The sequence below is a fragment of the Calliphora vicina genome, chromosome 4 (genome assembly GCF_958450345.1).
Source record: "Calliphora vicina chromosome 4, idCalVici1.1, whole genome shotgun sequence".
Classification (NCBI taxonomy): domain Eukaryota; kingdom Metazoa; phylum Arthropoda; class Insecta; order Diptera; family Calliphoridae; genus Calliphora; species Calliphora vicina.
In genome coordinates, this window is record NC_088783.1 from 27,235,094 (window position 1) to 27,251,988 (window position 16,895).

The 16,895-nt window shown below is 31.2% G+C and overlaps 1 protein-coding gene across 1 annotated transcript; it reads right to left on the reverse strand.

The window, feature by feature from the left end:
• Positions 1–569: 569 nt before the first annotated feature.
• Positions 570–1,862, reverse strand: LOC135958300 (uncharacterized). The gene has a single exon (XM_065509201.1). It carries the CDS (start codon positions 1,860–1,862, stop codon positions 570–572), a length of 1,293 nt encoding a protein of 430 aa, XP_065365273.1.
• Positions 1,863–16,895: the final 15,033 nt, after the last annotated feature.

Genomic DNA, 16,895 nt, shown 5'->3' on the forward strand with positions numbered 1-16,895 from the left:
GCTGGCACTCTCAGCAATATCATGCACAGGCAATTACAGTTGAGAGTAGAAATTTAGCATTCATTTGAAAGACATTTTTGTTCAACTTATTAATGGCCCAATACAATTAAATTGAATATAATTATTAACGATTTATATTTATATAAATCGTTAATAATTATATTCAATTTATCATAGATAGTTATATAGTTTCCTATATACAGGCTTTCAAGGTCAGTGATTTGATGTAAATAAAAGATTATTTATATCATTTTCAATATAATCCGACGTTTCGTTGGTATTATTTCCAACTTCTTCAGGGATTGAATTTTATTTTAATCTGGTAACATTATAAATATACAAAAGGAAAATTCTGGTCAATAACAACAATAATTATAATCTACATATTCAACAAATTTACTTACATATAATCTTTTTTGTCAAGTTTACATCATTTATAAAATATATCACAGTTTTTTGTATAAGTGGACAACACAACACAAAACTTAAAAATATTAAAATAAATGTATGCAAAAATAAATAAAATATCACAGTAAATTTGTCTTATTCGATCACAGTTGTTGTTATTACTAAAATATTGCAATGGTGTAGATTGCATTTGTATTATCTTTATCCTCTTTTGTATTTATTGCACTTTCTGATTTTTGCTGTATTCTCAAGCTCTCCAACGTATATCTCTTATTTTCCCTTTTTTCCTTATCTAAAATCTTCACTCCTTCAAAGTTTGGTTTGTGTCCGTTTTCAATGCAGTGTTGTGATAGTGCAGTTGATTGTTTTTCTCTCTTTATGTCCGCCTTATGTTCATCTATTCTCACGCCTAAATTTCTCTTTGTTGTGCCAATGTACACTTTCCCACACACCTCACTGTCTCCGCCATCACATTCAATTTGATACACTACATCACCTTGTTCTCTGCACTCAATCTTCGTCTTTGTTTGTGTAAATAAGCTGTGTATTGTTCTGTTTGGTTTATGTGCAAATATTATTTGTTGGTCTTTTATCATCTCTCTCAATTTGTTGTTCTCAGTTAGTCTTGGGATAAAAGGTATACTGTAATATTTGGCGTTGCCAGATGTGTCCTCTTTGTCATTTTCCCGTGAAGAATTATCATTACTCCCATTTTTGACCTTAATTATCAGTTTATCCACTAGATCATTTGGAAAGTCATTTTTCTTCAGTATAATCTTAATTTTCGCCATATTTCCTATTTCAAATTGTCGGTCACTCATCTTCATAACTTTGTTAATTAGATTCATCGCTGTATTCATCTTTTGTCTCATGGGTTGTGTTGAGTGGAAATTCAATAATCGTCCAGATGCAATTGGTTTCATATACCAATCTGTTATTATCCTCTGGTTATTCCTATGTATTCTCATATCAAGGTATGGTATGGAGTTGTCCGTTTCTCTCTCCAGCGTAAATTTCAACTTGTTGTGATATGAGTTAAATGTCTTTAGTATCATGTCCTCATCCTCATATTTTATTATAGCAAATAAATCATCGACATATTTTGTGATGAGTTTTATTTTAATATTTTTCTCCTGTAGCTCCGCTAATGTTTGATCCAGTAGGCAGTCCAATATTATATCAGCAACTGTCGGTGATAAAGGATTTCCCATTAGCATACCATATGTCTGGTGGTATAATTTGTCGTCATGTACAAAATAATTATTGTCATTCAAGCAGAATTGAAGTATCTTCAGAAATTGTGTTCTTGGTATTTTGGTGTGATTCTGTAGTGAACTCCATTTTGCCATAATATTGCTTATAGCTAGGTGTATAGGTATGTTTGTAAATAACGATACCACGTCCAAAGATATAAGGATCTCATCTTCGTCCAATGTAAGTGTATCCAGTTTCATCTTTAATTCCAGGGAGTTCCTTATATTATATTTTTCCTGTATAATGTTCTTCAATATCTTCCCAATATGTTTCGATAATTCGTAACAGGGTACTCCTACCGATGATGATATTGGACGAAGTGGATTGTTAAGTTTATGGATTTTAGGAAGTCCATAAAGCCTGGGGGCCGTTGCTGCGTTTGATGTTAATACTCTCTTATCATAAATACTTATATATTCTTTCTTATATAGGTCCATAATAAGATTGTTGTTTGCCCTCTGTAATTTTTGTGTCGGGTCTATCAAAATTCGTTTGTATGTGTTTCTATCTTTCAATAACTCATCCATTCTCTCGTAGTAGTCCTTTTTGTACATTAAAACTGTCTTGTTTCCCTTGTCTGCTTTAGTTATGATTATCTTATCCTTATATCGTTTCAAGAATCTTCTTGTATCGTCATAAATGTTTAGTATGAATTTATCTTTGTCATTATTCTTCATTGTTCCTCGGTGCGTCATAATTCTGTTTGCTATCTTAGATCTGATGATATCCTTTTCCCTATCATCCGTGAGGGTTTGTACCCATTGTTCCAAATCTGCTATCAATCCGATCGTAGAAAAATTCCCGTTACTGATTGGTAAAGCAAATTTTGAACCTAGAGAAAGAATCCATTTGCTATCATCGGGAATATTTATTGTCGTATTATTAACAAACCATTCAGGGTTGAATGTTATGTTATATTCCTTAAATTTTCTCTTCCTCAAATTTTCAATCCTGGACAAATGTGATCCTTTATTCTCCATGGTGATATTTCTATATCTAGATTGTTGTCCCATCATAAAGGATTCGTATTCATTCCCACTTATGGATCGTGTAATTAGTCGTCTCATTTCAGCCATCTCCTTCTTCAAATCATTCAAATTGTAATTCGTTTCCCTAATTTCCAGACTCAGTATCTTCATGTGAAATTTATGTTCAACCTTATATAATTTCTGTGATATCCTCGTCGATGTGAATAACTGTCTTGTGATCTTCGTCGTGTTTATCAAATGTGTCGGTGTAAGACCCTTCTTCCTGCAGGTTAACAGATATTTAAGTCGTTCAGTTTGTTTTCCTAGCTTCTTCATACTCCTACAATATCTCTTAAGTAATAAGCAGGTATCCACGTTGTACTTTTGCTTGATACGATTAAAAAAACTCATCTTATTGCTTGTTAAACAATCAAATTCGGCGGGCCCTCCGATTATTTTATATGTATAATTGTTAATCGACCTTTTCTTTAATTTTCATAGATAGTTATATAGTTTCCTATATACAGGCTTTCAAGGTCAGTGATTTGATGTAAATAAAAGATTATTTATATCATTTTCAATATAATCCGACGTTTCGTTGGTATTATTTCCAACTTCTTCAGGGATTGAATTTTATTTTAATCTGGTAACATTATAAATATACAAAAGGAAAATTCTGGTCAATAACAACAATAATTATAATCTACATATTCAACAAATTTACTTACATATAATCTTTTTTGTCAAGTTTACATCATTTATAAAATATATCACAGTTTTTTGTATAAGTGGACAACACAACACAAAACTTAAAAATATTAAAATAAATGTATGCATTTAATTAAAACTAAAATCTGATGTGCTATATTTTCATCCACAACTTTGTAATAAGCATGTGTTAAAAAGACTGTATAATGTATCTTGTATTTACAACTTTTTTAACATAAGTTTGTAGCTATCAATGTAAACAAGAAAAATCTTGTGATGAGTGCTAACCAAGAAACTTAGTTTGTCTTAAAGTACCATGAATTTAAATAAAAGTTGTTAGTACAATATTTTAAATTTAAAAATAAAAAATATTTTCTTATTCTCCTACATTGTCTTGCCATGATAATTTCATGAAGCTGGTAAATAGTTTCACAACTAATATTGGTTAAATTGTTTTCTTTTTCCATAAAATAAAGAAAAAAAATTAAACAAAATGTAGAAATATAAAGAATATGTTTAAGTCAAGAACGTATTGCTGTGAAAGTATATTATGAAGATGATAAAGCTATTTTGGGATTTTAGGTAAAAATCTTTAAGTCAGCAACATGACCATAAGTTTCAACAAAAAGTAAAACTTTTTGCTGTTGCTAAGATAGCAAACAATGTTTATTAAATGATTTACATATAAAAAAGATAAAAATATCAACTATTATTTTGCATATTTTCTTAAGAAAATAAATAAATATATGTTAATATATTTCTCATCACAAGTGAAATAGTAAAATTTGAAATTTGAGTATGTAAATTGTGATTGCTGAATATTTGAATCACATCTCTAGCAGGGTAAGCATTGATAATAAAAAACTAATAGTAAGTTTCCACCTATTAAACGAAATAAAAATATGAAATAATCACACTAAACATTTTGGTTTGATTTTAAAAGTTTGTCGCGTTCGCTATCTTAAACAAAAGTATTTCTTATTTTAATATACATATATATTTATGGACATATGGATGGTCTTCATTTTCCCATGTTCTGCTGATACTTGTTCTTCGAAAATTTTATTTAAATCGGATAACGTGCACATTTTGTTTAATGTTTAGAATTTCTTTTCAAAGTAGCAATATTTTCCAACAAATTTTTAAAATTAAGTGTTAAAAAAAAACAATTCAAAATAGTTTCTCTATCTCATTTACACACAGAAGTTTAAATATATTTAAATGCCGTATTTTTTTTAAATTTTTAGTTTTTATTTTGAAACATTTGCTCACTATAAATTTATTCAAAGTATTGACCATTGTTAGCAATGACCTTTCGCTTCTTATGGAAACCGAGCCAAAAGAACTGCTCGAAAAAATCTGAGTAGTTGCGCAATATAAAGAAAAACAAGTAAGAAAGTATGGTCGGTCAAGCCCGACCATATAATACCCTACACTAAGTAAAAGAGCAAAAACATTTTTCTTTTAAAATATCAATAATTTATATCTTTGAGTGATTTTCGGAAGTGGGCCTTATATGGGAGCTATGATCAATTATGGACCGATCACCATGAAATTAGGTCGTGTAATTTATGTCTATATTAAAGTCAATTATGTTGAATTTTGTGTATATACCAAAATTTTTAAGCGATTTATGCACGTTAAAGTTATTTTTGGAAGCGGGTCTATATGGGAGCTATGACTAATTATAGACCGATCGTAACAAAATTTGGTGACATGAATTTTGTATATATAAAACTTATTTGGAACGGAATTTGTGGAGATACATTAATAAATTAAACATTTATGACCGATAAAGTCCAATTTCGAGAGGACAGTTTCAATAGGCTTGGTCCTTGAGAGGAAAAAATAATATGTACCAAATTTCATCGAAATATTGCGACCTGTACTCTGCGCAAAAGGTTTACATGGATAGCCAGCCAGCCATCCGACCAGACGGACGGACGGACATCGTTTAATCGACTCAAAAAGTGATTCGAAGTCGATCGGTATACTTTAAGGTGGGTGTTAGACTGATATTTTTGGGCGTTACAAACATCTACACAAACGCATTATACCCTCCCCACTATGGTGGTGTAGGGTATAATTAAGCGAAAGATAAACAGAAGATGGAGCCTTAGAAAGGAAGGCAGAGAATGCATTACCAGCGGTCTCATTCAAAAAGTTAAAGCTCTATATAAAAAATATATATCGAACTAATAAATAATAATTTCGATAATTTTATTAGTGTTATTTGAGTTCAAATTACTCGAACTAATCTTAAAAACAAACGAGACGTGAAAATATGTCGCGTGCAAATCATACTAAATGCTGTTGCAAACCAAATGCAAATATTTCAACCAGACAACTAAAACAGAAATTCACAAAATTTATGTTAAAATTTGCAGATTTTTTAATTTTTCTAGACTTAAGTTTAATTTTTTGTAGCGTTCTTGATCTCAAGTTCTTTGGTAATATATTGGAAAGAATAAAATGACATCGTAAATTTTGCACTTAACATAATTCTATTAAGATGCTATTAAAAAATGGCAACAATAAAATTATATACGAATGTCGCGTTTTTGAACAAAAATGGTATTTTTTACAATTTTGCTCATAGGGTCCACATTTCCTTCAGTGCTGGGAAAATAATTTGGGGATAAATAGGGAACACATCAAGGTTTTCAAATCTACTTCCCTTTTTCTGATCCCAGCTTTGGGATTTTAGAACATGTGGCCCAAAATTTAAATTTTTACAAAAAATAGGTCAAATTCCGAAGGGTGTAGGGGCGACATATTAAAATAATAGGACATGTTTTTATACCAAAATGTTCTCCATAAAGATACCTTACAGAAAAACATAAAATTGTTATATGTTCTTAAAGAAAGTTTTTTTTAAAAAAAAAAAAAAGAGTTAAGTCACTTTTTGCGCAGAAAACAGCAAAAATCTAATATTTTTGAATTTTTAAACTGATCCATAATTCATATTGCTCTGAAATCTTTTGTATATTATTGACAATTTTGATGTCTAACTAACAAAAGAAATTTTATTCGATTCGGTCCAAAAATACGCCCTATATTTTTAAAAAAGCGGCCAGATTTATTTCAAAAAAATGTTGATTCTGCCCCACTGTGTGTCCGTATGGAATATGGGCAATTATACACCGCTACCATCTAGCTTTTAACAATTTTCAATATTTAAAAAAAGAATGGCTAAAAAATAAATTAAAAATCTAAAAACTTTTACTTTTGCAGGCTAAACATAATTAAAAACGCTGACACGTTACTCAATATAAAGAAATTTTAAGCTAAATATAAAGTGAAGTTTGAGCCTTGTTAAGTAGGCAACAGGCTAATTCAAAAAGTTACAGCACTATATAAAAAATATGTCGAACCAATAAATAATAATTGTGAAAAATTTCTTAGTTAGTGTGATTTGAGTTGAAATTATTTGAACTAATCCATAATAAAAATGTGACGTGAAAATATGTCGCTTGCAAATCATACTAAATGTTGTTAAAAAACAAACGCAAATATTTCAACATAACAACTATCAACAGAAAGTCACAAGAATTATGTTTCAATTCGTAAAATTTCGAATTTTTCTAGAGGCAGTCCAAAAACTAGGTTTATTTTTTGTCGCGTTCTTGATCCAAGCTTAGTGGTAATATATTGGATACCTGACATATCCTACAGTTTGCACATAACATAGTTATTTTAATATGCTATCGAAAAATGGAAACAAAAGTAATTGCTTACGAATGTAGCGTTATTGACCTTCGTAATTGCTAAATTTTAGTATACTAAAAGTTATTATATGCTTTACTTAACTAAGTAATTTTTCTCATAAAAAAAATTAAATTTTTAAAACTTTAATAAGAAAGATTTTTTGTTCCCAAATCCATAGATACAATTTTAAACGCCTTTCTACACTTCCCTCCCCTTGAGAGTCTAACTCTCAACAAAAACATAAATAATCTACAAATCTGCTCATAATTTCCTTTTATTGGCAACATGATGTTCACTTTCTGTTTTCTTTTATATGAATTATATTTTTGCTTCCATGTCTCTTCTATTGTTTAGACAAGAACTAGAGTGTTACATTACATGTTTATGTTTACATGTGTACTACGTCTGTGTCTGTATCTTGTATACATCTACATATTTATTGTATTTCAATATTTATTGGTAAAACAATATCTGCACAAAATGCCTAAAATACTATAGCAGAAAAAACAAAACAAAGCAAAGAAAGGAAACTAAAGATTATTTACAAAAATGGCAAATACACGAGGGTGCTGCCAATAATTGCGTTAAATCGAAGCCTAAAAGCCATAAACAATAAAATCAACATAAACAAAAAATAGAAAGTTCGATGTAGAAAAGGTCTTTAAATAAAAATTTTAATATTTTTTTCAACAACACCTCGTAGTTATAACAACAACCCTGAGACCTCAAAAATATAGATGTAACTAACAAATTATGACAGACAAGTTCAGCATGAGGGATTTGTATCCATATCATTTTGATAACAAAGCTGTCATGTTTTAAAACCAACATTTACAAAAACAAGCACAAAGAAATTACTTAAAGCATTTAATTCTACATAAACAAATTTAATAAAACTTCCAACAAGATTATCCGAAAAGCTGTAATTTTGTTGAATAAACAATCAATAATACTGAATTTTAACTTCCCTTTGTTAATATTCAATGTTAAAAATATGAAATTTTTGTTTCATATTTTTATGACTTAAGTGAAATCTTTAATAAAACTATTAAATCTTACTTAAATATACTGATTTAAGTTAAGTACACCAATATCATTTCATTTACCATGTAATGTATTAGACTTAAAATCATCGATGCCTGGGAGAATTTAAACAGACCAACAACATATTGCAATGATAAAACTTGATTGTTAAGAAACTTATAAAAATACAAAAATAACATGAAATAGTTTTCACAATTTTTATTTCCACTAACGTCATCTTATAAAAAGAACAACTACTCAGAGACCTGTTTATATTTCCACAACAAATACACCAGAAATCAGATATCAAACACTCGCAGTTGGTAGATTAGGGAAACAGTTAAATATTTCTGGTATTTGTTGAGCTAAAGTTGATAGATAGTTGTATCGTTGTATAGTTGTATCGAAAAGTTGAACGGTTATCTCAATGATATACATGACTTCTTCACTTCGTGTAACCTAAAATTATCACCAGCAAAATCATCAGCAACACCTTTGACCTCCTGTATGAAGAAAGTGAGACCGGAACTGAACGTTGAAGTAAACACAGCGGTTGTAGGTTGGTTGGCTGGTTTACGTTTTGACAAGACCACACCACTCGTCAGATGTAGTGTCATTTACATCGTAATGTATACTAAAATGTCGAAGTTATTAGACTCTGGGGCGCTGGGCATTCGCGGAGAAGGTGGAAAATCGTTTCCCCTTTTTTTCGTCTTTCTACATCTACAGGTCGGTCAAGGGGAGTCCAAGGTGATTTTCATGATTTCCTAGCATCCAGTGCCCCGTTACTACTGCCATTAGCCTTGATATATCAATTCTATTACGGGTTATTGGCATCATAGTTTGTTTTTTGTTAAAAGAGAACCACATTAACTTGCCCACCCTAGTACATGTATCTAAGTTGTGCCATCTACCTTTGTAAGCAAGTGTCTGAAGATAATACTTTTAATAGTCTCTACACGAATTTTACAGAAATTGCATTGACGATATCGAAAGCCGATCCCATTATGGCTAACTCCTCTGTCTGTTCATTGTCATAATAGTCTCGATGTGCAGGGATCCAAACAGAGCTTTCTTATATTACCTGGCTAATGAAAATGAAGTATTATAGGCATTCAATGAGAGAAGTGCCGCCTGACTCTTATTAAAAATAACAATACTGCCGCGAGTATTATGATCATGTAGTGTATTACTAGCTACCATAATCGCAAAAATAACCCTCTGAAAAACCCTACATTCATTCGGAAGACGGTATATGATGCCTATCCCAAGTTCATCACAGAAAACACCAGAACCAACACCACAGTTCATTTAAGGACCGTTTGTATATATCCTGGTGTCATATTCGTACATGAAATTTCCCCTACACCATTCACTCCTGCACGGAACTAAGACTTTGAACACCTTCTCAAAATCTGTATATGGAGTAATATAGTCCGATGGTTGTTAGACGATCGAAGGCAGAAGGGCTAGATTCCACGAGTGGCTATATGTTCTCGATCTCCAACAGCCAGATGCTGAGCTGCAGGCATAGGTGGCTATTATGTGAAGGTCTGTTGGAACAAGGTTCAGTATAGAGTTCAGAGCCTCTGATGGACTAGTTCTTAGTGCGCCAGTTATGACAATGCAGGCTGTATTTTGTATTTTGCATTATTTGAAAGGGGGATTTCGCAGTTTTTCAACCTCGGAAGTCAGAAACCTGGAATATTGGTATTTGTCGTGAAAAGTAAAAGTTCTGTTTTGCTTTGATTTATTCCAAGACCATTTTTCATAACCCAATTGTTAAGAAACCCTAAAGCAGTGGACATAATATCACTAATCATATCTGGAAATAATCCTGGTCCAAGTATCACACATCGTCCGCATAAGCAACAATTATTATACCCCTTTTGTCTAGTTCAATGAGAATCGAAATAATAACGATAAGCCAAAGTAGTGGAGAGATCACTCCGTCCTGATGTGTGCCTCGTCCAACTTAATTGAACTTAACCAGCCATTGATATAGTCTTCAACATCCTGGTTAAGTCAAACCTGTTGAATTGCAAGAGTACTTACATTATTGAAAGCACCCTCTATGCCCTGGAAGCATGCCATTGTGTATTGTTTAAATTTGAGTGCTCTCTCTATAATTCTTACGACTTCATGCAGAGCTTTCTCTTTAGAGTGATCATTAAGGTAGGCATGCTGACTGCTTGAGAGCCGTGTTGTACCCTCTAGTCGATGCTGGACTCCTTCCAAAGTTTTAAGTTGAAAAGATTAAAGATTAATTGGACGAAAATTCTTCGCATTCTCATTGCTTATTTTGCTAATTTTGGGAACAAAAACAACACTGACCCTTCTCCAGTTAGCTGAAACATGTTTAATAGAGAGACAGAGTGTAAATATTCTGCGCTCCTTTCTGCGCTCTGTAGCATCTTTGACTAAATACCATCAGACCCAAACAAGAGTATGTCTAGCACAACTGAGATCTGGATGGAGCAACAGGCTCAATGCCTTCTGGTACCATATAAACAGTGCCATTCCCACCATATGTCCCGAATGATGCTACCCATCTCACTGCGTCTTGAAGATAATTGGAGACACCCAGTCAAAGTAGCCTTACATCTTGGCCTTGATATCAATGATGCAGAATCCTAACCGAAGTTATGATTAACAATAACGGCACTGTCATAATCGTAACAACCTAGAAATTATATCGTATGGTGAAGTTCGTTTCGTTTTAGGAAATGCAAGATTTGAGTTAATTATAACACATTTTTTTTCTTTAGATTCTTTATTTTTATTGACTCAAAAATACACTGGATAGGGTTATGTATTTAATAGTATTTCGGCTTTGCTGGAACATTTTTAGGCACTATGACCCCTTTCACACTAGGCAAGTTAGTTGCGCAAGTCTCTTGCCTAACAACAAAACAGCATGTAAAATTTTCTTCTCCTTAACCCTTCATTACCTCTGCAATCTACAAGAGACTTGCGCAACTAAATTGCCTAGTGTGAAAGGGGTCTATTTTAGTAAAATTTTCCATGACGACTTTTCATAAATGTGGCTGAATATCCTCCTCGAATGCACGGATGGTTGTGAGCTTGTTGGCATATACCTTTGACCTGAATTAACCCAAATTTCACGGCACAATTCTGATCGCCAAAATAAGGAACTCCACGACTAGGAAATGTCTCATAGAGTAATTGAATTGTCATGGGCTTATATGGCATGCGGTAACATTATGTTGAAATCACATGTCATCTTCATTAATACCATCAAATTTATGTAGAAATAACCATGTTGTCATATCGTGATATAGAACATCAGAAACAGAATCTGCTTATTTTCGATGAAGTATGATACTTGAAGCATTAAATTGAAATCGAAACATCGGATTTGCAAAAATTTAGTTATTTTTGTCTAAAAACTTAATCTAAGTTTTTATTCATTTAACCCTGAATATACATAGTTTATCATAAACAGCTCTGCAACTGCTAGTAAAACATTCCCCAGCAGCTAAACTAAATGTTTATAAAAATACTCTACATTTCTATAAACATTAAGTGATGGCAAGGAGGGGAGGTTAGAGGGTTAAGCAGCTAAAAAAAAATAACTACAATATTTTCAGTTTTTGCTTACGTTTGCCAAAATTTAACAAAAAAATAAACGAAACAAAACCTTAAATTTCATATAAGTAGAAATGGTTTAGGAAATGTGGCATATAGAAATTCTACTTGATATGGCATGACTAAAGCAGTTGGTGTTGTTGATGTTTAGAAGCCAACAACTTGATTGTACAAATATGGCCGAAGAAGTGGTTGTAGACATGGTTGTTATTATTGTCGTCCTGGTTGTTATGCTGCTACATACACAAAAAATCTCGCATTAACACCCCAGGAGTTCTAGGGTACTGTCCCGAACTAGTGATTTTACCCATCATTTAGGGTGACAACTAATTATATAACTAGGTACGTGACTAGTTAATTTAACATGTACATGGCAACGGGACAGTCTCGATAGCTGGTCCGAAGTAGTCAACACATTGGATTCACATACAGGTTATATAGAGTCAGTTATCTTACTAGCTACATAAATGGTTACTTCATGTGCTAATTGACCTCAAATATTCAGTTTAAAATACATCTCATAGACAGCCTGATTAACCGATTGCTTGTAAACGACAACTCTCCAACAGATTACTGCTGGTGGGTAAAATAAATACTTTCTAAAGTGCGGTACAAAGTAGAGGCTTAAACTGACTACACTCTAGGCTACTTAGGGGCACTAAAGGGATGTCTGTCTACTTAAGCAAAAATAAAAATAAACTGTATGAGAATTATATCGACACAATTTTCACGAATTACACACAAAACAGTGCTGTACGAAATAAAAGATTAAAGTGACCACACTCTAGATTACTTAGAGACACTTAAGTGATAATTGACTTCACGCTAGATTACCTGGGATGTATAAAGTAACCAACTGACTTCATTCTGCACTACAAAGAGAACATAAGTGTCAAATGACCCAAAATAAATAGGACACATTCAAGTAATCAGACATTAGTGACAAACACTGTCTACAAGGAATACATTGACTACTTGCTTAACTACTGGGACTTATACTCTGAATCAAAAAAAGTTATATTTAAATGCAGATGTAAGCATTGTTGTCTGTACGTATGTATTGGCGGCATTTTGGGCATTTATAAAGATTTATGTTTTGTGTTTTTATGATTTAATTAAAATAAAGTGTTGTTTGTTTGTTCAAGCCATCTTTTTCTATTCTTTATACACATTCTAGTCGGTTCAGTTCTTAGCTTGTTTTCTTTTATACCATTTAAACGTAATTGTTTGCATCTTTATTGTTTTTCTCATTTCCATTTTTATTTTCGTTGCTTGATGTTTTTATTATATTTTATTTTGGTTGCCTTTGTTTTTACTAAATGTTTATTTGTATTTATTCTCTAGAAAGTGACTAGCTTGGTGTTGCTATAGGAGTAAGCAATTAAAGGTGTAGTTTTGTCTAAACAATTTAAATATACATATCGTTACCTTAATATAGAAAGGCCCTAACTCATGTTTTTTTAACTCTAGATTTTTGGCTAAATATGTAGAATGAGCGGAGCATATATCGAAATAAAAAAAATCTGGGCTTTCAAAAAAAACGCGAGTTAGGTCCTTTCTATGTTAAGGTAACGATATGTATGTAGATACATACATATGTGTATATATACATACATATATGCATAGCTTAGTAAACATCTATACATTATTTATTTGTTGTTCCTTGTCGTTTTTCCTTAGTTTCAGGCTAAACAAATTATTATGTCAAATGTTAATTAGTAATTAGTGTAACACCAAATGAGTCTAGGTTAAATAAGAGAAATGTTTCATTAGGCTTCTTTGCTAAACAATTAGTGCGAAACAAAAAAAAAAAAAACGCCGATGCCAACAAAAACCAAACCAACATGTAGCAGAAATTAATTAATTCAACACAATGAAATTCTTAGTAGCATCAATTTAAATACATTTAATAGTATTCAAATTTTCTTCTTAGATTGAAGACATAATAAATGAAAATTTAGCTTTTTATAAAGCAAAATTTCCGGAAGGAAATTTCTATGAGAGTTATGGGCATTTCTACGGCCCAGATCGTGAAATTCGTAAGCCTTTGTTTCCATTATTCGATAGCATTTTCGTAGCACTAGTTTGAGTGCATAATATAGGTTTTTTTGATTCCAAAATATTAGGAATAAAATGGGGATTCAGAACGTGACAATAAGTCATTTTCGATATACTCAGAAAATCAGCGAATTGAAGCAACATTCTTTAAGGGCTTTTAACATACGATAATGTGGCTTTCTGTTTGATTTGACGTCAAGTTTTATAATAATGATTAGATAAAATCACTAATGTAAATAGTTTTGTTAATTAGTGAAAATTAAAATGACCTACTGGCGAATTTCCGATAGAAAGTTGCTCTGTGTTTAGTTTAGGGACTACAAATCTATTTTAATCGTAATCTCAATTAATCGCATAATTAAATCATAATCTCATATAAAATATTGTAATTACGTTTAATAAACATTAGAAGCACCAAGTGTTAAATACAAATTTAAGTTTAAATTTAAAGAGGCCACAAGATATGATTATTTCTTAAGTAGAAGCTGTAGGAAAAATTATTGGATTTTTTAAAATTCCTAACGAATACAATTTTACAACTATTATCACAACCTAAACAGTTTTCTCTGTTTTTCTGGTTCTAAACATTAAATGCAATCCCATGAGTTCCAGAACGCGACAAAAATTTAACTAATTTTCATAAAAACCAGGAAATTGTAACATAATTCTTTAAATTAAAGTACAATAATTTGGCTTCACATTTTTTATGCTGAAATATGTGCATTCGTTCTTTAAAAACTTTTACTGTGATTTAGCATGCGACATATTTTCTCGTCACGCCTATTATAAGGATTAGTTCGAGTATTGTATTTCATTTTGAAGGGTATATATTAGGGTATTCAATTAATCGGGTTTCTGGTTTAATCGGTTAATCGACAAAATTAATCGGTTTATTTGTTATTTGAAAATTGGCAATATTGAATTATTCGAACAGTTAACCGACAAAAATTAATCGGTTAACCGATTGAATACCCTAGTTTATATCTGTCATTTATACTCACTTAGCTATTAAACAAAAAAGTTTTTTTTTGGTCGTCATTTGCGGGAAGTTTTGATTTACTTTTTTAATTTGACAAAAAAGTGCCGCTGAAGCACACCGAATGATCACAAATGGAACCTATACCGAACGCAACTGAATCCGTTCAAGCGAGAATTGGAAGAAAAACTCTCAGAATATGTTAAAAAGTATTTAGAATGCAGTGGTTAGGAAGTTTAGCATCACATTGCTGTGTCCGACTACTATTTGTTTCGATCGAGACAGACTGCTCGGAATCCATATGTTGCCAGAAAGATGGGAAAAGGCTATAGCTGAAAATGGCCAAATGTTTCAAAATAAAAGCCAAACATTTTAAAAGATTCCACATTTATAAGTCATACTTGCAATACAATAGTGTGGCTTTCTGTGAACAATTGCCATGCTGAAATATTTGCATTCATTTTTTTTACAAAACTTACTGTGATTTCGCACGCCACATATTATTTCGTCACTCTTGAAATAAGGATTAGTTAAAGTAATTTTAGCAAAAAGTTCGTATCTATTATTTAATGGTTCGATTTACGTTTTATTTAGTGCTGCAATAACTTTAACTCTTTAACATAGCTCACTGACAATATATATTTTTCTCTTGCAGGTATAAGGCTGAAACTTCTCGTTTTCTTTAGAAAAATGTGTTTTCCTATCATTTTCTTCCAATTTTTTTAACGCAATTTGTTTACTAACTTCTGGGTTAGATCGATCGCGAAAAACTGATAACATGACATGATTTAAGTACAAGAACGCGACATTAGACCACAAACAAAATAATGAAATATTTATCAAGAATTTTTTGGACAGTTTTCGTTTTTGGTTTTATTACTAATTTGTTGTTTATTGGAACGATCGCGGAATACTGACTACAAACGAAGATTTAGGTACAAGAATGCGACATTAGAATATAAACAAAATCAAATTAAAATGCTTGCAGTTGATGGAGCTTTGTTTGGGGTCTTTTAATATTTTGGTTTTATTAATTTTTAATTGATTAGAACGGTTGCAAAGTGCTGATTACAAACGATGATGTTGGTACAAGAATCATGAAAAACAAATAAAAAATTTATATGTAATAGAGCTTTGTTTGGCATCTTGTTTTGATTAATTTGTTGTTGATAGAAAGTTTCCATGTGCAATCCATGTGCAATGTATATCAGGACCGCGGAACAAAAGGTACTTTTTCGAATTTTTTTACAAATTAATTTTTTGGTATTTTTATAATATTTGGCTTAAAATCTTCTAAAAAAATCAATTTCCCAAAATTTTTAAATTTTCAAAAAAGTACCTTTTGTACTGCGGCTCCTCATATGTCAAAAATAAAGACAAAATGACAAAAAAATTAGTTAAGAGCAAGAAAAAAATTATGTTCAGTTTTCAGGGCAATTTTCTCATTATACTTAGCATTTGAAGCCTTGGTAAATCTAAGTCTTCTTGACTTAGTTCTGAAGCAATATTTTGCCACTAGTTTTGACAAATTAAAAAGTCTCTGAAACCTAATTTTCGTTATAATTCAACAAAATCTTGTTGGACCCTTTACTAACCAACTTTATTATTAACTATTTAAAAATAGTAAACAAAAAAACATCATTTGCTATTTGATTTAAATTCAAAATCCTAGTTCCCTACATGTTAAGAACTTTATAGCTATATCTAAATTTTAGTGTTGTTAAACAAAAACTAAAATTTTATTACCATACACTTTATTGACTGTAAATATGCTATAACTTCTAAGAATGGGAAAAAAAGGAATACAATACATCCAAACAATGTATAAATAACCCAACATTTTTAATATTGCATTTATGAATATCCCAAAGATACATATTCATAACATCAATTTTAGTTTATACTTCGAAATACATAAAGTGCTTTATTAACCACTCTTACAATTAACTATAAACATCGAGCAAGAAAACTATGGAAAAAAGGAAAGCGAAACTCATAAAAGTTTAAATTATACTACACACTTCAATATTTTATAGTTTGTCTTTAATATAGCCATCTATTTGCAATCATATACATGTACATCCACAAAATACAGATACTTGTACATGTTTTTACTCATTTTGAAAATGTCTTGAGTATAGATTACTTTATATGGGTGTACATTTTGTGCTCAACCCATAACC

Coding starts and splice junctions, on each gene's coding strand:
- LOC135958300 (XM_065509201.1), bottom strand. CDS start 1,862: ATGAAACTGGATACACTTACATTGGACGAAGATGAGATCCTTATATCT.